Below are 25,871 nucleotides of genomic sequence, written 5' to 3'. Positions count from 1 at the left end.
ATTTTCATAATTATGGAAAATAGATGCTACTGTTGTGCTGGGACCATTGGCTTACCTGAGTCCCATCTGTTCACTTTAAACCTCCTGCCCTTCTGCTCCTCTGGTTCACATCATCCTCATGTAAAATAAGGCTTAAAAGGAGGCACTGCCCTCATCCTATTAAATAACGTTTTGGGCTGAGAAGAGAGGAAATGAAAATCTCGGAGTAAACTGAATAACGAGCACACTTTCAAAACTAAGTCCTAAACTTTCTGAAAGCAACTCCACAGTTGGGTGCCTCTAAACAGGAGACGAATGAAACCATTAGTCTCACAAAACTCTGCCCTTTGCATTTAGAACTCTGCTTAAAAGGGTAGATCCTTATGAAGCATTATTTTAATTTTCGCCAAGTTGTTTTCACTTACAAAATAAGCAACTAATGTGATACTTTATTCTATCTAGATGTATTAATGCAAAAGGCTTCAGAAACCAGACTGCAGTTGAGTTATATTTAGAAAACATGAGGGGAAACAGCCCAAGAGAGCAATCCTTTTTGTTGAAGACTTTCAAGACAGAAGCAACAGGGCAACTGCTCATGAATAAAGTTCTATGTAAATTCCACCTGTGAATCAACAACAAGCATCCATTCAAAAAGAATATTTGTTGTTGTTATTTTTATAACTGAAGTGCTAAAGGAAAGGGAAATGTTCGAGAATCAGTATTAATGGTATGCAACCATAAACACAGCCAGCTGCATAAAAAGAAGTATGCAAAGGTGATGTGGTGAACAGCAACATTAGTCCACCTCACTTAAAACAGGTAAGTAGCATACTGAGAGCCCAGGCAATAAGGGACAGAAGAGATCCACCGTCAGAGAAAAAGAAGTCTGCTGCTCTCAGAGAAGAGTATGATCAGATCATTTATGCAGTCCTACTGCTAAAAGCTCATAAAGCTATTTCAAATTTCCGTAAAAAAGCATTCTTAGCAGGTTGGTGGGACTGAGAGGCCTTCCTGCTACCCATACCTGTAAGATATATTTACAGTTTTCATCATATGATAATGATACAATATTAAGATGATGATAAACAATGTTTGCCATCATTTACAATAAAGGTGCTACAATTAACAGCTGAAGTACTTACAACTGAGGACAGAATTGTCCTTTCTTGTAAGTAGATAGAAAGGTAAACTTTTCTTGCCCAAGGTATTTAAATTTTATATTATTTATTATATAGACTGATTTTGGTCTGTAAACGTACAGGAGAGACATAAGAAAGCACCTCTTCTACTGACAGTATACACTACACTTAATATGAATGCTTATTCTCCCAGTGCTATTCCTATACTACAAGTGACTTTCAAATATGACTAGAACAGTTCTTTTTTTTCTACTTTTCTTTAAGACATTTGTTATGCTGTACCATCAGCAAGGTCAATTTCCCATCCAATAACCAACATCTTTCTCCCTTTCCCTTGGAAGCAAATGACTTAAAACTTCCTGATCTTTCAAGGAATAGCTTATTCCACCTTGCAGTTCCAAGAGACCATTCATCATAAGTTTAGTAACCATAAATGTCTGGGTCAAAATAGACACTTGCCTCTAATGGTACCAGGTACAGATTCCTACTTTTATTAGTAACTCCCTATAGAGGCTATCAGAAAAGCATGAAATGATGGGAGTTGGGTAACACTTCCTATGTCACATTATGCCATAGCTGTACTTCCACAGAAAGGTTGTTTTCCATCTTCCTTCCTGGCCATCAGTTTACCTGCTCACTGTTCAACTACACACAGAGCTATTTCAAGTACCAGTTACACATCCAGCATCACAAATTGCTATACTGTTAAATATTTTCAATGTAACACTTTCCAGCAAGGTAAGCTTTCTAAAAATTATACTAATCATTTTCGAAAAAAAATAGCCTGTAAAATCTCATGACTATAATCAAAGTAGTTCTTAAATCCTTAATTCGGAATTGTGCATTTTAAATACATCAATTACTTCATTTCAAATTTGCAACTCATATGAGTCAGTTTTGATCTGCCAGAATAACATACAAAAGACATTCTTTCCCCTCTTAAGATTTTTTATTTCTGCATAATAAACAAAGTGATCCTTTTGTTAGTATTTAAAAATGACATTAAGATGACACAGCAAAGTAGTGGGGGTGAGAACGAGTGGGAAGCTGATCAGAAGCACAACGTGCTTCTTGGATGTTCACAGAACAGCTGAGGCCTCAAAGGAAACTGGGAAAAAAGAATTGTGCACAGAACCGATTTTGCCCATACATTATTTCATTTTTGTCTCTTAAGGTGTTTTTTTTTTTTTTTCCCTGTCCCTGAGAATAATTGCTGGGAAACGTCTTCTTTCTTGATGGTTGCCTAATCTGCCACATATAACTCACGACGTAATCCTGTTTATGACAATACCATTCGTTACAATGGAAATTCCTCACTCCTAGCTGTGTGCAATTATCCAGGCTGAAGCCAGGATGATCAAAAGGGCTCTGTTCAGCAAAACACTTACAAGCTTAACTTCCAGCGCATGCTTATGTCTTAAAGGTATGCATCTTCAGCAAAATAAAGACAAAATGCACAAAATGTCTTCTTCTAGCTCGGTAAGCACCATGTTGCTATTACTGCTGTAGTAAAGATACCACAGTGCAGTACCATGATATAACCACAGCTGTGCCACCTAGATGAAGGCGGACCGTCAGACATTCACATTTTTTGCTTGAAAATGTGCTTACATTTGCTGAGCCATTAATGCTCAGTCATTTCACTATTACCAGCCAGACTAAACATAACAGACCCTGCAACCAAAGGAATGGGAAGCGCATGTGCATAAAAACAGGAAAAAAAATACACTGCAATCAGGCCAAACGTGACAAAAACCAATGAAGTTTTACATGCAGCAAGCATGAGGAACAAGATAAAACACTGGTGAAACAGGATAGGTATGACAAGGGCAGTTTCATACTTCAGCTGACCATCAGTATGAACAAGTCCATGAAACAATTTCAACATTTTTACACACAGTTTGTGTGCCTGTGTTGCCCCAAACTGTTGTGATCAAACACCAACTAAAGAACATGACAGGAAAACTCATGAAAATCATACAAGTCACCAGAGCTGATTTCACCCCAGGAAACCCTTCCCTACATTCAATCTGCAATCAGCAAGAACAAAGGGCTCCCAGGCAAGCTGTCTGCAGCAACCTGAATCCAACGTAAAACAGAGATTAAGGTAATAATAATAGTAAGCAATGAGTTGTGTCTACCAGTTTGCAGTAAAAGCAGAGAGTAGCATCTGAAATCTGTCACTTCATGGCATAAAAAAAACCCCATAACCTTTTAAAACTGGACAAGAAAAAATAACTACATTTTTAAAGGCCAAGACTCTCAAGAAAATGTCATGTCACTGCATGCAAAACGAGGGTACAAGGAAAGAGTGGCATATACCAACGGAAAGAAAACCTCAGATATACCTCTTTAGTCAAATTCCACTAATCCCCACAATGAAATGAAATTAATGGTTAAAATTCAGAGCCTACTACGTGCTTCATAGATTTGATTATAACTGACAATTCAAGAGCAGATTGATGCTTCTGTTAAGGGTACTATAACATAAGATGGAGGCTGCAAGTCAGAAGTGGTCACTTAAAATGGAACCACATATTTTCCTCTTAAAAGATCCACAAGACCTACATCAACTAAAACTGTATTAAAATACAGAAATACTGATTTACAGAACCAAGTCCCCACCCATAACCTACCTTCACCTATCTTTCTCATTTAAGCTTTTGCTTATATCTTACATTTAAAAAAGCACAAGTAAATTCAAGATATTACATAAACATCTTCACTAAAGAAGACAGACGTGCTCTTTTCCACTGGCTCTCTCTCCAGCCTACAAAATATACATATGCACCGTTTTTACTTTCTTCCTTCACTATTTTGAGTTTGGAAGATGCACTGATATACATCCAACTGAAAATTCTCCTGAAACACGGATAGATGAGGTACAAAGATACTCCCTTTAACACACCTCTCTGTGTGAGCCACCACTTACGGACTAATTGTCTACAGAGCAGCAAAGCAGCTCTTCTGTCCTCAGTAGCTGATAAGACTTTGTGTCATTAATGGAAACCAAATCTCCAATTCCACAGCCATAAACTTCCCTCACAGACTGCCTCTCCTTAAAATAATGATAATTAAAAAAAATACACACCCACCTACCAGAATTATAATCTCAGTGCACTCAGTGCCTGTCATATGGTATTTCTTAGATAACTGCTTACACTGACACTGGTACATCAGCACACCTGCTAAAGGAATAACAAATGGTCCTAGAAATTCCAGCCACAAATGCTAATCAACATAAAAAAAACAAAACATTTTAAGGTAGGAAGCCTCCGTCCCCCAGAAAAACATGTATGATATAAATACTAACTCAAAAACAAAGCCATCTTATAACTTCAGATCGTGGTGGATTAAACTCCTGGGACATCAGCTGGAACCTCTTAAGAGTAAAAATCATGTTATTATTTTGAAAACTAAGGAGCAATGAAGTGCTGCTTCCAAATAATCACAGTGTATGTATTTTAAAAACTTTCTTGGAACGTAACATTCATTCAGTAGGTTACTGGCAAAATCTGTAGGCAATTAATAATGCAAACACTGCGTTCATTGTATGTGCTCAACAAGCACCAGAACGGCTGGACTGTAGCACATATATGCTGAAAATAAATGTGCTAGAGGCCTCACATACTTCATAAGGCTACATTAGTCAGGCACAGTTTACATAATAACATATGCAAAACTCTCACTGTCATATTTTTGTGGTCTTCCACAGCATACTGAACACAGGGTCTGGTAAAGGAACGGAAGTGAAACAACATTCATCCCACTAGAGTCTGAAATAAAGTCAATATTAAGAAAAAGAATCCTCTAGAGTTCATCCTGAGAGAAAAGAGAAGAATTGTCCTTATGAGTAAAACTACAACCTCTCCCATTTCAGACCCCAGCACAGGTTTTCTATTATCTTGACTACCTCCACTCCGTTTCAAGTAGTCATTTAATCACACAGAAACACAGCTAAACGCTACTGCTTTGATGATGCCACACATAAAACAGACTTCAATTCTTCTAGGTTTAAGAATGCAGGAAATCTTAAGCAAAATAATTTCTTATGGTATATTCCCATGTGACTGAATTCCACCACAACTAAATCAGCCTTAATACATATAAATACTACCACAGCTGCTGGAATTACTTCTTCTATGTTTAGTACAACTAATACCCAAATATCACAAACATGGGAAATGTAAAACAGCCTGCATTAATAAGCTAGAATATAATAATATCACACTGCTGTGCTACAGGACCTGACTTATTTCCATTTCTGCCTACTCCTCTGAAGGCCTCTTCTTGAGATGTTGCCTTTCTGCTCTTCCAATCCAAGCTCTCCTGGTCACCATCTTTCCAACTATGCCTAACCAAGTTAAAAAAAAAAAATAATGTATGAATGACAGCGCATTAATAGTATTCATCTATAAAACTCATTTAATATTCAGCTCCCCATTACCTATTACAAGGAAGTGCAAATATTGTCCTTTCCCTTTATTTCCGAATTCAAGCCATCCAAACACAGTTCACTCCCTTTTAAAGTTATCATTCAAAATAAAGGAATAAATAAATGCAAATCTTTGTCCAGAATGCTGAGTGCAATGAAATCATGAATTTATGACGCACAACTCATCTTGTGCATTTCTCACCCCAAACTTTCACCCACTTCTCCATACGCTGGTTTCTACGCACAGCTTGAAAGGACACTTTGTAATGCTGACATCCTTTCCTCACTGAATTCAGTTGCGTTACTTTCAAAACAGTGCATATTTTGTGGCTTTTTTTCTTCCTGACAAATAGAACACATAAAAAACCACAAAGTTCTCCCTAGTTTCCATGAACAACTCCAGTCACATTTCATAAGCAGGCACGCAGTCCTCTTTTAAGTGTAAGGCAACAGTTCTACAGTTGAACACAAAGGTGAAGAATAAATGTACTTTATTCACATTGGAAGCTCTAATGACAAATAAGTCCTATTGATGTATATCAGCTTTCAGAACAGATGCAAAAATGGATCAGCTAGAAACAGGTGAGCCATTATGCAAGGCAAAGGCTCAGGTACAAAGCAAAACAAACACAATGGTCTGAATGCACATCCTCACAGCTCTCCCTGTTCTCAAAGGGATTTTCAAAAGGTAGCTCCCATTTTGGATTCAAAGATGTACATAGATCCACATCCAGAAGAGATGCCCTCAGCTTAACAAAACATCTTCTGTTGATCATGACACAAGAGGGATAACTCAGCTGAGGAAGACCTTGAAGCATCAACTAGCCCTGTCCTTCCTCCCATGGTAAGATCAACCATACCTATGACCTCTTGCAACAAAACCACATTGGTTCTTTAATAATATAAATGATCAATTTCAGCACTTTCTGAATTGCACTCCTAAAAGCTTTGGCTATTATTTGACCTGAATCTTTCTGCTGTGGTTTGAATACATTCTCACATTGCATCCTGCAATTCTCAACGCTCATTTCAAAGAGGCAGAAGTGGATCCTGGCTCCACAGCAGCCAAACACCACAGTGACATGCTTCTTTAGACAGCAAGTGCTCCTCAAGTGCAGAGCCCTCAAAAGATTTTCCCTAGTCAAACAGCAGTTCTACCCAAGCCACAGCCAAGCACAAACATACAGGGATTCACCTTTAGAATGGGGAGGGCACAGGAGAGCAAAGACGTGCAAGGGAGACGGGAGGAGAAGAAAGTTGTGGTATCTTCCTAGGCAGAAACTAAGTGGAAATATTCATCTCTCCAGCTAAATATTTTGGTGCTCAATGCCTACAAAGATAAAAAGGCTGTGGATGTTCTAGTCAATACTTTATTTCACTGTAATAACACACTATCCAGTTAAAAAAATACATGTTTCTTCAAACAAAATAAGGAATGAAAGTAAACTATGTGAAATTACAAAAGGAACATGAATAAGAGCTTTACCAGTCACCAGTACTACACGTTCCATTTGAACATGCTCTTTGCAAATATATTCAATAAAGAAAATGCATACACATATCCTTTGACTAAAAGAAATAGAAACTCAAAAGATATCATTAAGGTCACATATGTAACACTACCTTAAAAAGCAATTTTTCCACATGTAACCAGTTACAGCAAAACCCTTTTCTATAAGAGAGCGAGAATTTTGAATGAAAACTCTCATTCTAAATCTTTGCTGAATGATTGCTGTCTTTATGCTGTTGCAAAGCTGTTACCTCGTCAGGATGTTACTACAGCATAGATGCCAATCCCTAAGATATCAAATGACATCTCAAACATTCATGTGTTAACGTATGTTGATGTACGCGCAGCATATATAAATGTATGTGCAAGTATAATGTTGATCAAAATTAAAATGTTAAGTGTTCTCATTACCTTCTGCACTCCCAAGGATGATTTTACGGCTTGGAGTAAAGAGGTGAATTTTTATTCATTTAATCAGAAGTTAAACAAGATGCCGGAAAAATACAGATGTAAACTGATGTCTTCCACTCATCAACAGTGGAAGTTGGACCTTGACAGGAGCTACATGAGCCTCCTTAATGCTGCCTTGCCAACATATTTACTTAAGGCACCTTACAGACTCAAGCCTAACAGTGAAAAATTGCATTTTTCCTATGATTGGACTCTTCAGCTTTTAAAAATCCTTGAATATATCTACAAAGTGTTACGATTTTCTGGCCAATGAGAACAGCTAAGCACTTCCATTCATTTCAAAAGCATACCTATCACACAGCAATAATTTGAGACTAGTACCCTGGCCACATTCACAGACAGCATCTCAGAAAATACAGAAGACATATTTCAGTGCATTTCCTGTAATTTAAGTATCCACAAATCTTCAGTGAAAACTGGGCAGAAATAGCCTCAATGGAAAAAAAATCAGCATCAGATTCACACGTTAAGGCTTCCAAACAAGACTTGTGTGGGACTTGAGCTCGCACAAGCATTCTGCAAAGCCTACGCATAGGTCTGGGTACTTCTAACTGCAGTTTTGCATGCAGCCAGTTAACTCGATTTATGGATTTCTCTGTAAGTGGTCACTTGAATACCATTTTCATTGATCTACCATTATGTAACACATTTCTATGCATCACACTAACAAGAACGATTATAGTTAAGGGTCTCTTGGCATTTCCATTAGAAATCTGTTTTCAGGGACTTGCTTATCAACTATAATAATACACTTTTGGCTGAAACTTGTTATGAACCTGTGCTTAAATCGGCAAAAATTCCTACCTTTGAAAAGGGTTCTATCAGAACTGGCAGAAAAAAAAGGCAATTTTTCTATCTACTTAGGCTGTTAAGTATTTTATCCCGAGCAATCTACAGAAGCATATGCTACCAGTTACGAATAGATATTTGTAATTATATTAGGGATGGGTTTTCTAAATGCATCTCACATTGCAAAGTGTCACTGAAAAAGAGCAGCAGGACAGAATAATGGATTGAGTATTCATATAAATTTTAAGATCTCAGACTGAGTAAAAGGTCTCCCCAGACATTTCCAGGCTTGTACAATTAGTGAAATAACATTGCAATATGCAGCTTTTCATATGTCCATATGACATGTGCAGTTATTTAATCATACTTTCCTCCTCCCTGTACGTTATCTGAAAGAATATGTCATTGCATAATAAAGAATGGTAAGAGTTACATTCCTACATTTAGAAACACAGCCTAATGGATCTTCAAACTAATTTCGTTTTACTTAAATTTTATAACTCCTTCAGTGCACATCCTGTCAAACACGGATTAACACTGTTACTCCAATGCCCCGAAGGGACCCAACAGAGGTCAGCAGTCCTTGAAAGAAGAGAGGAAATCAGCAATGCTCTACAACTCCCCCGGAGCTGCAGGCTCTATTAACTCAAAATACACATTATAAAGCAAATATAAATATAGATTTGCAAAATGGACCATGATGCCTTCTGGACTATTGGGTAATAACTGTTAGGCAAATGGCAACGCATGTTTACACTTTCAGATCCTAACAGATTCAACTTATTTCACGACTTTTGTTAAATGGATGCAATAAAATGGATGCATACAATTAAAAAAAAAAACCTATACAGAGAATAAACCTGAGCACCAATTTTAATTCATTAAGCAGAATGGATCTCTGTCACAATTATTAAAAAACAATTTAGAATTCCATATAAAATAAATTTACAATAGAAATTAGGAACAGATTTTCAAGATGACTGCACCTGTAGGAGTGAATAGTTTTTCAAAACTCTTCAGTACTTATTAAGAACATTTAATAATTAATCTGAACATGTAGCTCTCAATAAGGAAAAAGTCTTCAGATGCTTAAAAGCAACAGGAACTTCTGGCTGTTTCACTTAGGTACCCATTGGAAGAATCTGGATGACAAACACTTCTAAAAATCAAAACCATTGGACTTCAGTTCTCAGAAATCCCACAGGTCATGTTATATTTCAAATTATATATAAAAACCCATTCATTTTTCTCATCTTAAATACGTTTAGCATGACCTTTACCTAATTCTATGCTTTTGAGTCCCATTTTTCTCCAAAGATCATACCTAAAAAGCAAACAGACCACAACCAGTACATGTAAGCAGACATGGGGATCTTTGCACTATAGCAATCCAAAACAACTTTTCAGGAAAATTATCTGTGATGATTCATCTCTGGAAAAAATTCCATCAGCAAGATGGTGCCAGCTTGACCAGTTCCCTAGTTTCTCAAGACAGGTACGTTGCTTCTACATAGAACTGAGTTTGTTTAGATAAGCAGGCACCTTGCTCCTATTATGTACATTCAGACAGCCTTACAGTGTCTCAATCTCATGAAATACCAGATAATGCTGGTATGCTCAAGTCGTGTCTAACAACAATAACCAGTCTAAGCTACTGTCATTCAAAAACATTTCCAGTGATGGAGAATAAGGCAAAGGATGTGTGCTGGCAGCCTTTCACGGGCTCATTCATAGCACGAATGACCTCTGCTCTTGTCCTTCTGCAGTCTGAATACTGCTACCCACAACCATCAGAAGCTCCTAACCTCTTCAGAATAGAGAAGGGTTCACTGCACCCCAACTACCACGCAGCAAAGAGTTCCAAACTCATGACAACAGAAAGGAAGGAAGCATTCAAGAGCAGCAATCAAGACAGTCAACTTTGAAAGAAAATTCTGGTTTTTCTCCAACCCATTTTCAGAGAGTTGCTTAGTTAATGGAAATGCCTATTCATTAAATTAGAAAAGAAAGAAGAAACAGTCCCCAGAGAGCAAGAGCTGGAACAAGGACTTTGCACTTCAAGCAGCTGGTTTTCAATACGCATACATTAGGAGAATTTAATATAGTACCCCTGTCCAATCCTGAACTTCTAACAGATTTTTTTGTACTTCTTGTTCAACACAGAAAGCTGAGTTTGTCTTTCAGCACAACCACGATGAAAGCAGGACTATTCCACTGATTTTCTTTTACATAAATCACCAAACTGCTATATCTTGTAGAACAGTCCTCACTTTGAAGTACAAAATGGATCTCTCAGAAGGGTTGTTGTCTCCCCTTTCACTCCCCCAAAGCTAAATTCTTATTACTCTAGGCCTAATAAATGAATTTCTTAGTATTTACAGAATAAAAATCAATAGGATTTAACCTCAATGAAGATATGAAAAAGCTGTCCAAGACAGACAAATAGCAGTTCCCTTGTTCTACAAGTCTGGGATCACGGGAAGACCACTAACTCAAAATGCTTTTTCTGGACTATAATAGCCTACATTAAATATGACTTAGGAATTGTACACTGTTGCACATATTCAATATTCACAGGTTGCTATATCTTCTCATATTTCAAACACAAGTTTTAGTTCTGATTGACAAATGCATACACAATTGCTTGCAAAACTCATCCAACAGGACATGCAGTCGATGTGATTGCAAGTCTGAGAGAATCTCTGCACTGATTAGCTAATTTGAAAATACTTAGCTAGACAGTTTACATGCAAAGACAAAGCCTATGAAGTGAGAGCACATACTTCACAACCTGGCCATCAGACAAGTAAGTCTAACCATATATGCCCATTACACCGTTATTCCTACACAGTCTGCATTATGCTAGCCATTACGAATCCACCATAGATAGCACTGCTATCAAGAAATGTGAGTAGGGAAGGAATTCGCACAGAAGCATAGCAAAATAAATTATCATAAAGCACAAATGCTGCTTCTGTCACATTTATCTTCCTGTAAACCCACAGTATGCCTATAAATTCAATGTAATTATGCATATTCATTTATTTTTAAATTACAGACTGCATCCATCAGTAGTAGCCTATCTTTCCACTGTTAAGAACTCAAGACATCAGACAAAGCTCTTAACTCCAAAGACAGATTTTTATTTTTTTTAAGAGGTATTTAAGAACAAACCAACCAACCTCATGAAGAATACCCTCCTTTGCAGGGGCCAAATCCTGCTTCCTGAACACATACAAGCACTTTCAGAGACCTAAGGTACTAACCACTTAGAGCCTATGAAGGATTTGGCTTACTTTTAGAAAAATAAAGGAGTTATTACTATATAAGACTGTACTTTAACATGGTTGAGTACTAAAGACTGTAATATAAGTCTTGGAGAGGGCTGCACAGAGTATGAGGAGAAAAAAGGGAGGGAGGAATAATAAGGATTTAGTCATGGTGTACTGACAGACTTTTAGAGTCGCTAAGAAGCATGAACACTGCTATGGGAATAGCTTAAACTTGTAACAAATTTATAGAGCACAAAATAAAATCTTTCATCCTACTACACAGCTCGTCCATAAAGATTTTATGTGACTTTCAATAGAGAAGTTATGAAAAAGCAGCCCTGTACTAGGAGCTTGCAAAGTACACTGCATGTTCATTCCCACACGTTAGCACAAAGACACTGACCATAAAATGTATTACAGATAAATCTATCTTACTATATGGCAGATGTCAAATTACTTAGATATTTATAGGTCGAGGCTTACTAAAAACAAGGCAGCAATAATTATTATTTGAATTGTACAAATCATCTCCAAAGCAATCTCGTTAAATTTCTGACAACCATACCCCAGCCTTCAGGAAACATTGAGAGCAATCACTTTGAGAAATCACCAGCACCAATGAACCAAGAAGACATCCTACCGATTGAAGCTTTGCAAGACTAGCACATGAAGTGCAATCCAATTAACAAGCTATTTCTATTGGCCATAAAAAGAAATAGAAGAATTATGTCATGCTTCTTGGAAAAGCAAAAATAAAATGGAGATTCCTCATTACACAGATTTACTAACAGATCTGCCCTGGATTCCTTAGGTCCTTATTCATAGGTCAAACTGCTCTGTACGGAATGAGCTGCAATGGCCCAGCAAAGAGCAATCGTTGATCTCTGTACAGAGCAAGCTACCAGCACTAGAAGAGCTGATCAACACTGCTATTCAAAATACATCTGTAAAACCCACCAACCTCTTGCTGGTACCTGCAGGGTCACTGGCCACCCAATGTATTCAAATGTGAGAATAGAAGGATATATCTCCAGTAAATTAAAAAAAAAAAAAAAAAGGAATTCTTATTAGTGCAAAAGGATAATGCCTACAGGACCAACAGCTGTAAGCAAGTACTTTGCTTTTCACCTCTGTGGAATTAAAATTCATGCCTGGGCCTACTGAGACTCCACAGTGTAACTCACCTTGCAAAATGAGTAAATAAATAAATGAAACCAGGAACGAATGCTGCTGTAGTAGTCCAAGGTGCTTCCCAGGAGCTCCTTTTTCAAAACAAATTAGCTGAGGCCACACAACTAAACAGATGATGACTACAAAGATGACTACAAACCGAATATCTATGTAATCATTTCTTCCCCCCTTCTCATGTAAAAACGTTGTGAGCCTCAATCTACAGCTACCATGAGCTCTGGCAGTGCTGAAGAGAAGTTTTCACCCGGGAAACATTAAAAGGGGGAAAATAAATAAATAAAAGCAAATATCCAAGACTTCCCTGTTTGCCAGGCATTTGAAGACCTCAAATGTTCCACATGAACTACAGTTACACAAAAGGTTAGTACCATCCTAAGGGGAATTCCCCAAGCATAAAATAAAACAAGGAGTCAACTTATACAGCTGAAATCTGTAAGTAGAAGCAAGGACATATCAAGTAAATACTCTGGAATTAAAAATGCCTTCCCCTCCTTTAACTTCTTATAATTTCTTATAAAATATGTATTTCCAGATATTGCCTGATGTTAGTATTTATGATGTTAGTATTTTTAAGCACATAACATAAATCATGTACGTTAAGATATATTATATATCATCACCTCTGAAATAGCTTATAACTTAGGTGCCAACTTGCTACACTTGAGTATGTGTCCTAAATAAGTAACTACAGACTGAGGTATTCTATCAAAACCAGCATGAAAACTTCAATCCATATGCAACGTACCATAGGAATATTTGCTTAGGTCCCCAAGGATAAACATTTAACCTGAACTTGGAAGCTCTTGTTTTTTACTTATCTTAAAGCTAAGAAAGAAAAATGCATGAATTACTGGTGTAGGACAAGAGATGCTAAATGGAAATCCATGTTAACATACCACAGTTGGAAGATAAAGGTAGCGTGAAGCCATCCTGGACAATAATTAAAGCAGCAGGTTAAATGAGCCTTTCAGTCAAAAAAATAATAATAATATAAAAGAGATAGGTGTCCTGGGAGGCACTTCAGTATAAGCCAGTTGTGTACAATAACTTGGCAAGAGCCAAACTCAAGCTATCTGCCAAGAAATACTATTTTATGTGAAGAAGCATATACCTATGATAGAGGAGATGTAATAAAACCATCTCTAGCAGCAGGAAGCATTTAGGATTAGTGAAGCAACACCCTTCCAGCTTTTCCAATATTTCTTTTTCAGTGCATCTCCAGTCCCATTCTCTCCCTGGTCTCTGTATGGATCACATACAGCAACATGTGAAACCACAACGGATCAGCAAAAGAGGATACTGCTGACAGGAAGCATTTTCTCACTTCTTCCCATATCAGTGTACGTGAGGCACTTTTCCCTATCCTGATATTTTCTTTCCCTCTTTCTCTTTTTTCCTTTACCTGACTTAATCCACGTTCTACACCAAGCTTTCTGGCTTGGAACAGCTCCACACTCCTTCCTTACCACTTAACCCCTGCTTCTTTTTGGATCGCAAGCCATCTCTTCCTTCTTATACACCTAAGCTGCTACTTGAGAAGCTGCAACACAAATCCTGTTGTTCTCATGATCTATAAACCTGTCTTTTGAGCTTTGTTAATGAAAACACCTCAAGGAGCCACAGAAGACTTGAAGAAAGCCAGGAGCGTGCCTCTGTTATCAAAAGCAACAAAAAGTCAGATGTCTATCAACAAAACACTGCTTTGCTCATGCTTCTCTGGACTGACATTATGCAGATCTATGAGTACTGTACTTTTATTTTTTTATTTTTTGCAACTTTGATGAATTCTGAATACAGAAGTCAGACTATGATACAAGATGCATATACATGGTTTTAAGAGCACTGAAGTTACTAGGTCCCTTTGTGTAAAGCTTGGCATACACAAACAAGCAAGTCTCACCCTGGTAGATGGTAACAGCTCGCTCCTCTGTTTCTGCAACTCCCACTCAATACAGGGATTACACAATCAATCCAAGTGGATCCTTCTAAGACAAAAGCAGTCTACTAACTCCACAAACACATAGTAAAGCACTGTGCCAAAATCTGAACAACGATAAGGAAGCAAAGATTTAAATATAAACTGTTCCAATTCTTCTCCACAGAACCCCCAACACGAATAGTTAGCTATATTTAATCAAACATACAAACCATTGCTTAAAACCATATATATTTACTGGGTAAAAAAAATATATCCATGGAACATCTCTCCTCCTTTTCAAGACATCCTGTACTAGAATCCCAAAATAGCCACAGACCAAGGGGAAAACAAAACAAATTGACCTATTTAATAGGAAATAAGCCAAGACACTGAAAACCACCACGTAACCAACATTATCCATAGAAATATTCATGCCTTACTTGAATGGATCAAGTGCACAACATTCTGTGCAATACTCAGGCACTTCTGAATAAAATCATTTCTGTAATACTTAATGAACTCATACCAATTCTTTTTCCTTGGCTGCGGTGTTGTCAAGAGGTCTGCTCAATAATTAACCACGGAGATGCAGATGTGGAAATGTAGCATCTCAGCTAGCACTGGTTATTAAAAAAAAAAAAGGAAAAAAGAGGAAAGGATAGAAGGACTTTTTTTAAAATGAGTTTCTATTAAGGAATGGGAAGCCAAGAAGTAAAGTCAAGTACAACAGCAAACATATGGAAAATCTCCAGGGTATATTGCATATTGTGTTAGACTCACTGCTAATCTTAAGTAAAATCAAATTCATTAACACGGGAAAACCCTTACAGTTAAAGTAGCATTCACATTTCTCCACATTTGCTTCCTATAATTAAGGTAAGCTTTAACAAAATCTGCTGTAGTATAACTAGCATAAACCATACACTCAACTGGAGCAAGGCCTGCTCCAAAGAGGTGAGTGGAATTAGCCATAGTCATTACTGCACTACATAAAAAAAAAAAAATCACTACTCAATGGGTATTATTTCCTCCCAAAATACAAGGATTGAGAACAAATAGCCATGATACCTATTAACAACCAAATAGGCCTGAAGTTCATATTTTTCTCATGTTAATTCAGCACATTCCCTGGGGCTGGAAAGAATTGTGTTCAGAAGTACCAGCACTTAACCATTTTTTAAGAGGATATGTGGTAGCTGAGGTTTCTGTCCACAAAAGGCTAGACAGGAAAGCAGGTTACACATTCAGGTCTATTGCATACAAAATGTTTTTGCAAGGCAACTGTAAAGCCCATTACTCTATGAGTTGGTTATGAGATGTATTCATCACTTCTATAAGAATTCAAAGCCAACAACCATCCCAAACATACATTTCATTTCTATCAGGAGATGTAAATTCTCCTGTCTAATAAAGAAGAAACTTAATAATTAACTCTGTGTTACTGAAGATAAGGCTTCTGCCTGCCAAAGGGCATGGAATTAGCATGGGGCGAAATTTGTCAAGAATGGAAGGTCGATCATTTTGCCAACACTACAGAGTAAGCAAGAGTACACCCATGGCTCAGAAAACAGGTCCACAAATTCAGGGGATTCTTCTGTCTTTCTCTCATCATTTCAGATTTTACATCTAAAAAAAACCCCATCTGGTACTCAGTGGTATTCCTTCTGATGCCTTCCAAAAACCAAAAGCCAAAATTCTAGTGACTTGGCAATGAACAAGTTAAGGCCTTGTACACCAAGTGTATTGTTCTGTGATGGAATGCCCCTCTTCTCATTTACTTCAGGCTGATCAAGATACATTAATATTTGTTGAGGTGTACACTTCATTGTGAAATGAACTGTTACATGCTACACTCAAGATGATCAAGAAAATGATCTTGGCTTGGAATCTCTTCTGAAGTTGTAAAATGAAAAAAAAAATCTGGAAAATGAATGCTGGGTTTTAAGAAATAGGTATTACCTTAAAAGTAATTTAAGCCCAGAGCTTAAATGCTTCAGACATGCTTGTGTGACAAAATTACCCGTGTATAACCTTCCCCAGCAGTTTTACAGGTAGTCTGAAAAAATGCCTCACAAAGGTCAAGCATTTCATTACAGAGACATAATAAACTGACTTCAGAATACTAAAAATAATATGCAGCTTTGTGGTGCCAAATCACAGTGTTCTGATATGGTATCGCCTTTAGCCAGAGACCAAATTTCCGGAAGTCATTGAAACATTCTTCCTTTTTTTTAAAGCAAGGAGAAAGAAAACTGCACTGTCTTCCACCTTGGAAGAGCTGAGATCTGTAACACCGACCCACAGACAACAGTTCAACCAAGAAAACCCTCATCATCCCCACACTGCCTAGAAAACAATGCCTTGTGTCTCCTATCTATACTAGCTTTAATGATAAGTGTTTTAAAATACAGTGCAATTCTCTTGTTTTGCTCTTAAAACTCCTGAAAGGAAACACTCGACTGCAATAGGTCCTGAAGTTGAACACAGGTGAAGCTGAGAAGCCCTTCCTTCACAGGTGATGCTGCTCAAGGAGAGATTATTCAGCATTTTCCTGCTAACCTGAATGAACTGCACCAAGCTCTCTACCACCAGCCCTGGCACAGCACAGCTCCCAGGACAGCCACCAGTAACCTCACACCCAAGTTAGGCCCAGGGCTACAAAAAAAAAAAAAGCCTCCTGATTGAGAACAGATGTTTACCAATTCATTCAGTGCAACACTTCTGAGGAACCAAGCCTGCCCCTGGGACAGCACAAAAATACTCCAGCAGCAGAAAAATCACACCAACACAACGGAGAGCTTCCAAAATACCATTTCCAAACTGCAGTCACAGAACGCAGAAGGACGTTTCTTTGCAACTCTTATTCAAGAGCAACGGAAGGTTCGCTCCAGACAGACTTCTACAACTGCTTCAAAACACCTCACAGCACATTCATTTTGTGTCAGGCGCTGCTATCTGCTTCAACGTCTCCATCTTGTCATCCTCACAGGACCACAGGGCCAACTGTATCCTACACAAAGTCGCACTGCTGACACAAAAACTTGGACACTTGACCTCATTATTTCCAAATAACGACAGTAAATGAGGAAAAAGTTCTGCCCAAACCTCGGACAGCCAACTTGTGCAACACGTATCTGAGCCTTCCCTCGTTTCCCCCCTCACTGGCTCAGTCTCCCGGGTAACACAAGCACTTCACACAAACTACCCAGTTATTATCCTAAAGCAACTTCAGCATTCGAGCACAGTCAGTTCCAACTACTCAGACAGGAGACAAACGTCTGGAGAAACAAATAGGTCAACTTGGGCTCAGACTCGGCCACGAACACAGCGCCAAGGTACAAAAAACAAAACTCAGTGGTGGGCCTTTGGTTGCACACCAGATAACCTGCTTGGTTTTTTTCCCCCCTCATGTTTTTTCCTATTTTCATGTAATTAATTACAAGCGACCTGCTGAGACAAAACAAACAGCAAGCTAATTTTTAACGTTTAAAAGAAAGCTGAGAGGCGAAAGGGCAACTAAGAAAGGCATAATGAAGAGTAGCAATTAAAAGCTCACCCTTTTTTTCCGCGGACTCGAGCAGGGGTTGCCCCGAGCAGCGCGGGCTGCCTTGGGGGCTGCTCAGGAGCGGCCCCTCCGCCCGGCGGCCAGGCGATGGCGGGGTGCAGTGCGGCCGCGCGGCCGGCAGGGGGCGCCATTGCTCACGGCAAGACGCGGGAAGCGCCGGGGAACTGCTGCAGCCGGCGGCGGCGCGGCCGGTGCTGCTGGGCCGGGGTTCCCGTCTCCCCGGGCCCTTCCACGTGAAGAAGGGGACGGGACGGGATGGGGCGCGGCAACCCTCCGGACGCCCCCCAGCTCCGCCCCGGGGAAGGAGGCCTCGCCGGTTCCTCGGCCGGCAATGAGCGCCGCTCCGCCTCGATAGAGGTGAGGGAAGCGACAGCCCCCCTCCCCCAGCAGAAAGCACCGAGCCCCAAACCATAAATACTCACCATATTGACTTCTGAGACCATATCTATACTGGCAATGTCTATGTTCATGCCAACAGCCACTGGGGGACCTGCAAACCAACAAGATGGTCCGCAATGTGATCGCTACGAACTTAACTCATTCTTACCAGAGTTACAAAGACTAAGACATAGCAAAAAGAAGAAGAAGAAGCGATTAATAAAAAAAATAAACAAAAAGCCGGGAAGGTGACTAACAGCGTCCCCGAGCCCGTCCCTCCCCCGCCCCCCCGAGCGTGCAAGCTGCCATCGATCCGCGAGCAACGCGTTAGCGCCGGATTCACCCTTTGCGGCCCGCCAGCTGGAGCGCCGCTTTATATAACGCGCACACGTGTCGGCTGCCGCGCTCCGGCGCCGGCTGCTCCCCGGGGAGCCCGCAGCACGCAGCCCGGGGCGGGCAGGGGGCTGCGGGGACCCCCCCCCCCCTTCCTTCCTCCCTGCCCGGCCCCCCACCCGGCTCAGTCCCGCGGGTACCGGGCGGGGGACCCCGGCGAGCGCGTCCGACACCGATCGATAAACACACGAAGTAGTTGGGAGTGGGAGCGCGCAGGGGGTTAAATGACATTTTTGTATCGGGTAACAGCGCATCCCGTACTCAAAAATAGTAACTGTGATCACGGGCGCATTAGGCTCAGAGGAGCGAACGTTGGGTAAACTTCAGAGATATGCATCTCGATAAAGCCAGTTAAACGAGGGGTTAATGACAGGTTAATAAATTATCAGCACGCACACAATGAGTGACCGATTCCAGATATGCGAGAGATGTAAATGATCGCATTAAGAGCGCCCTGTGCTAAGAAAATAGAGTAACAATGAGCTTAACTTTGGATCGTCTTGAGAAAATGGCAACACGCACACCCAGAGCAACAGCACCCACCACACGTCTAAAAACCACGCACGGAGAAGGTACAACAGCCCGGATATGTAACATCTCGGATTGAAAAGCTGTCGAATTACCTCCGAAATCTGGCCTCAAGCGAATGTCGTAGCCCTTCAGCAGTCTATCCACGGTCTCTTTCACCAGTGACATGTTACTAGGGTCATTGACACTACGGAGGAAAAACAATAATAACGCGTTATTTCTTATTTCTCGGACCCCAGCTGTACATTCCCCTTAGCAGTAACATGCAGAGCAATTCAAAGTAAAGCAATGCCTTCGTCACTTACCTCTGTGCACACACCGCTGCTATTATTAAAGGGAATGACCAAATCCCAAAGTAACCCTTTTTCCGGACTCTCAGCATCCCTTTAGTTTTTGATATGGTTTAGGGTTTCAGTGAAGAGAAGAAGAGATCCAACTTATTCTGGCCAGTGCAGTAATTCTAATGTGAAGCGCATGCGCACGGCGTACCACAACATCAAAAGGAGCAGTGGTTGCTGCTGGAGATGGAGCAAATTTCCTTGCAAAAAAAAAAAAAAAAAAAAAATTAAAGGGGAAGAAGGAAATGCATTATTAAGAAAAAAAAAAAAAGTCATCCACGGGAGGATCGCGTATATTTTTTTTTGTTGTCCTTTTTGTTAGTATAGAATATAAATCACGGCAAGCGGAGAACTTTAAGGAGTTGTGCAGGGCACGGCGGCTTTGTAACCCAGTTTAAATGCGGGGGGGGGGGGGGGGGGAGAGCTGGACGGATTCGGATTGACACGGAGTGGGGGAGGTTGGCAGGAATGTGTGTGGCGCCGGGGGCAGGTGGGCAGCTGAACTTTTTGGTCCCTGGAAGGAACCGCCCGAAGCGATGCGAGGTGCGGACAAAGGAGCCGGAGCTTGCAACGAGGGCGGGCGGTGGGGGAGGAGAAGAGATGGGAGCTCACGGTATTTCTCACGGAGAAATAAATAAATAAATAAATAAATAAAGGAAAAGAAAAAGAAGAAGAAAACAGAAAACGGCGAGGAATAGTTTATTGAAAGAGGGGATTAGGCTGCTTCGTGCCTTCCAGCGCTGCCAGGCTGCTCCCGGGGCACAGGGCTGGGGAGGAGGAGGTGGCCGGTCATCCGCCGCCCCCCCCGGCGCGTCCTCCGCGCTCAGCCCCGGGGAGGGGAGCTCCGCAGGTAGAGCTCGAGCTGCCGCGGGGCTGGGAAGGGGAAACCGCCACCCCGAAGGTAATGGTGCTTGTAGTGACCACAGCGACCCGGTGCAGCCCCCTTACCTCCTCGGGTAAAGCACGCGAGCTCCTCAAACGCAGCGTATGATCCAATTAATGCCTCAGAAGGAACCAGAGACGAGCAGAGAGCTGATTAACGGATGCTATGAGTGACATTTAAATCCTGAGCAAGGGAAGAAAAAAAAAAAAAAAAAAAAAAAAAGGAGAGAGAGAGAAATAGAAAGAAGTAGGGAGAAAAAGCCTACCTCCCCCCAGACCGACCAAACAAAAAAATATCAGCTGGCTTAAATGATTCCTCGCAAATCTGCCTTGTGCTCGTCGCTCCTTTTACACCTCCTCCTCCCGCACATCCCCGCGCTGCTCACCGCACGGATCTGGGCGTGCTCGCGGTGCCGGCCGGCCCGGGCTGCGCGGGGCTGGGAACACTCGGGGCGCCAATTAACAAAAGCAATATTTAACTAGCTGCGGGAGGCCGGAGGAGGAAAAAAAAAACGAGGTGTGGGGGGAGGGATGCGGTGAGGTGAGGGTGTTGCTCTGAGCGAGGCGGACTGCGTAACCCGCTTGCTCCTCGGCACGGCTCGGCTCGGTCCCGCACGCACACGGCGCTCCGGAGCCCCCGCACCGCGGCCACGCGTGAGCTCAGCGGGAGGCGCTGCCACGTGGCCCGGGAGCAGCCGGGAGGGGTGCAGGGCCGGGGGTGCCCGAAGAGGAAGATGAGGAGGAGGAAGATGAGGAGAAGGCGGCGGTGGCCCTGAAAGGGAAGGGGTGGGCTGGATGCGGAGGCGGTGGGACGAAGTCTCACCTGGGGGTGCCGCGGGTGCCGCCCCTGGAAGCCGGCGGGGCCGCTAAAAAAATGAACAGCAGCTGCGTGAAGCAGGCGGCAGCCCCGAAAAGCAGGCAGCCATTTCACGCGGCCCGGCAGCTCCTGCGACCGGCTCGGAGCAGCCCCGCAGCAGCACCTGCCGCGAGAGCGGGGCTGGGCAGCCCCGAGCACAGCACAGCCCGTCCCGTCCCGCCGCTCCCGAACGCACGGACACGGCTCCGGGAGCACGGACCGATGGCGCCCCTGATGCCCCCACCCGCTGTCGCTTCCTTAAAACATCACGTCGTGCCCTGGAGAGCAAGGAAGTACCCGGGCTTCCTTGGGGGGGGGGGGGTGGGGTGATGCTGGGGGTTATCCCCCTTCACTTTCTTCTCTCATTCGTAAACAATTAATTAAAATTACACTGGGAGAAAATACGCTTATCCGGACAAAACAGACATTTTTTCTTTTTTTCTTTCTTTTTTTTTTTTTTTTTTTTGGTAGGTGCTAAACATCGCAGTTCTCATTCGCATGTTTCCATACAGCCCAGCCCCAGCCAACCTTAGCACGAGAGCAGCACCAGCCCCGGTACCCCCCACCCCCAATCCACCCCCCCTCCCCCCCGCCCGCTCCGGCAGCGGAGCCGCCCGGCCGGGCACCAGCACAGCTCCCCCTTCTCACCCTGCTGCTCTGCTTCGCTCTCAAACCTCTCGAAATACGGCCCTGAAAGGAAGATGGTGGACACTGTGCAGTGAATCATGCTACCTTAGGTGCATAATATGCACTTCTATTTTTTTTTTTTTCCTCCTGCAATCATATGACAGAGCAGGAGGGAAAACACTTCGATCCCACGCTGTGAAACTCACCTGCAGGTGAGAACTTGGGACCACATCCGGCACTCCCAATTCTGCGCTCTGACTCTCTGCTATTAGCTGTCATTACACCCCAGAAACGTTCCACATACCGTGTCTGAAAGTGAAACAGATAAGAACCTGAGGCCGAAGGCTGCTAATATTCAGTGCTAGACTGACAGGAATGTTTTATTTAGACATTAGCATGATATTAGCATAGTATTAGGGCTGGAAGAGTGCTCTCCTTCCATTGGACTGCTCGATTAGTACACCCAGAGAATTCAAGCCTTGTCAATATATCCAGCAGTTGTTCCCTGCTGTGGTGCATCCACTAACAATGAGGGCACGTTGGTTCTGTGCCTAGGACACACTGTGCAGCAAAGCCTGCTTCAGGCTGGCTCTTCCAGTAAATGAATGAAACATCTCTCAAATAAAATCCCTACATACAGATATAACGGTGCATTCCATGTAGAAGATTAACGTATACCCCCACACTTTCAAAATAAACATAAATGTATAAAGCCTCTCCTGAGCCAGGCTTGGATGATCTGTATAACATAGGGTTTTTGTTAGATGGGACTCCTCCACCATTTAAGAGGTCTACAACAGTAATCCTTTACTGCTACTCCTGGCTCTGTGTGCCCTGTGTGATAAGGGTATCATATGTTATACACTGACAGAGAGAATGAAGTCGTACAATACTTTTCCTTTTGTGAATGGTTTGATGCTTTGCTGTACTCTTTTGGCAGCACCACTTTTTGTCTGAGCACAAGTTCTGCTCCCTCTCTGTCATTCAAAACTTCTCAGCGCCTTAAAAATCTCCCACTTATCACAGGAATCATTCCCCTTTCTCTCTCGTGTCTGTGTTTGTTTGAAAAGGAAATTAAATAACCGCTGCGAACAGCAGCATTGGGGAGATGGAGAACTGTTCATGTCACACTCTTGAGGATTGTTATCTAAGTTTTTGGATGCCTTATGATGGGGAAACAACCCGGTTCCTAGTTGGATGATAGTTACTTATCGCTTAAAAATATCTCAGATTATAAATTACTATAATCTTTCATAGCAACCGGCAAAGATGGTCACATTTCACATGCCAGTTGCAAATCATTTTTATTCTTAGCTTTCAACTTTGAGGAGTACAAAAGAATACACAAATAAAATTGAAATACTCTGATGTCCCACTATCCTTGTTGGCCTGTGTGCGACACTGCAAGAACTGGGCTATAAATAATGTCATACTTCACTTGTCTTGTCAGCCCTTGGCTATGGCTGTATATTCCTGTCACCACGAGCAACAGCCCAGGCCATGTATGGAGAACTGCTCTACGGTGATTATATAATAGTTTGCCGTAAATATATAGATTAAGTAAAATATGTTTTCGTATGGGATAAGACAGGTTGTCATGTATTACTGCCACTGGAGTCACAGGCACAGAAGAGATACTGATTTATGCCATCCTAAGAACACCACCTCCACCACTGGAGCTGTGAATAACAAGGGCAAAACCCCCCTCACAAAGAACTCCTTTCAGTGCACATCAGTGGCTTTCTCTGCCTACTGCTCTTTGGAAGTGGCATTTCCTGAGCTCTTGAACATCTGATAAGATGCAGTAATATCAGAATCAATCTGCTAGGAGTTGTTTCCATAAATCAGATCAGATTTTTAGCCTATAATTTTTAGGAGAACATTTGTGATAATTTATTTTGGTACGTTTTCTATTTCCAACTTCTGTAAAGTCCTGAATCCAAAGTACTCCATCTTGGTCTCGCTGCCATTTCAGGCCTGCAGATGTAATATGCTGCAGTCCATGCACCACGCCGTGTCGTCAGCAAGCAGCCTATCAGCATACACACTGCCACGATAATACATGCACAGCCAAGATGGCTCATGGGGTTGTACATCGATTCTGCTCTTCTTAGGCAACAGAATTTGGTTTTGCACATCAAAAAACTTTCTTTTTCAGATTTGTGTAGGTTTTGAAAATTGTACACTTAGACATTTCCAAAGCAGTAAAGCAAACAACAAAGGCAACAGTGTGCAGCCTGCCTCTTATACTGCTTTTGGCCCTTAAAAGCAGATGGAATCATCAGCACTGTACAGTAACTGAGTGTGATAAGTTGCTTAGGAAACAAGTATCCCTTGATACAGTATAAATTTCACTTCATTGTAGCAGAAGAGCAAATGGGAGGGGCAAGTATTTGGTTTGTGTTGGTTGGTTTACATATATTTATGTAGGATTTTATTTACTGAAGCTGAGATGTACTCATTCTGCGACTCACTGCATGGGGTCCCACCAGATGAAAGATACTATGGATAAGAACTTGCTTTTAGCAAAGATATATTAATCCCAGGATAAATTAAAAAAAAAAAAAAAAGCTGTACCTTAGATGTACATTGAAGTCTTTTAATGTGATATCAAATTACAGATTAAAACATGGAGTTAAAACGTTGTATGAGACAAGTGTTTTGATGGGAGGCAATTGTCAGCAACTCAGTGGGGACCGGAGTGAAATAGAAAACGTCTGGCACTTGGAATTACGATGGAATGAAATCCTGTTATCCTATCACGAAAGCACCACTGAAAGCTCAATTTCCTTCAAAGTGGTGGAATACATTAGTTTAGCAGTTACGCAGACAACAAGTTTTTAATTCCTTAATTTAAGCTACATTGGCACTCCTCTAGCTCCCAAATATCTACGGTACACACATCCTTTGACAAGAAGGCCGGGCACAAGGAGAGACTGCATGAAGTGAGGACAGTAAAACATTTAAAAGGCAGCACAAAATGTATACCAAGATTATGTCACTGTGTCTAAATCTCCTCCATGCTGTTTGTGTAAGATTCGGCCCTGAAAGCAGATTGCAGAAACCTGTTATTAAATTAATGGAGGGGCATTTGTCTGCATCAATTGATTGCAGGATTTGGTCTTCATTTCTAAGCTCTCTCGGACAGAGTTGACTTCCACATTTTTTTTTTGCTGTTGTTGGGTAATACATTCCAGAATACTGTTAAAAATGGTATCTGAGGGTTCTAAAACTTTTTGGTTGGAAGCTTTTGATAAAAAATGAAAATACTTTTTTTTTTTTTAAATAAAAGTGATCTATGATGCTATGATCTTGGGCCTGTTAAAAAATGTTTTTAGGACTAAATTAGGATCTACATAGTTTTAGCTGGATTTTTCGTATCTGGGAGGACCTCACAAGCTCACAGAATTCGTCCCTGTTATGGCCACCATCTGGACCAGTTGGGGGGGGACACTGGAAAAGAAAAGCAGGAACTGAGACAGAAAAAGTAGGTGAAGGGAAGGAGAAGAAAGAATAGTGGGGGCAAGGCTCCAACACAAAGAAATACTAAAGAAGGAGAGCCATTTGTTTAACAGAAACTCCAGGAAAGGGAAAAAAAAA

General features: G+C 41.3%; 1 protein-coding gene across 13 annotated transcripts in view; it reads right to left on the bottom strand.

Moving 5' to 3' along the window:
* GABRB2 (gamma-aminobutyric acid type A receptor beta2 subunit) overlaps positions 1-25,871 on the bottom strand; it is a 335,870-nt gene that overhangs the window by 118,721 nt on the left and 191,278 nt on the right. For 2 of the 13 annotated variants that reach the window (XM_046900320.1, XM_040646866.2), the window contains 6 exons: positions 22,478-22,580; positions 22,293-22,334; positions 20,855-20,972; positions 19,874-20,106; positions 19,664-19,755; positions 18,692-18,759 (listed from right to left, as the gene is read on the bottom strand). In XM_046900320.1, the coding sequence (XP_046756276.1) occupies positions 18,692-18,759; positions 19,664-19,755; positions 19,874-19,950 (237 nt within the window). In that variant the 5' untranslated portion in view covers positions 19,951-20,106; positions 20,855-20,972; positions 22,293-22,334; positions 22,478-22,580. 13 annotated transcript variants of the gene reach the window in all.

The sequence above is a fragment of the Gallus gallus genome, chromosome 13 (genome assembly GCF_016699485.2).
Source record: "Gallus gallus isolate bGalGal1 chromosome 13, bGalGal1.mat.broiler.GRCg7b, whole genome shotgun sequence".
NCBI lineage: Eukaryota > Metazoa > Chordata > Aves > Galliformes > Phasianidae > Gallus > Gallus gallus.
This window is presented reverse-complemented; position numbering and strand designations above follow the sequence as displayed.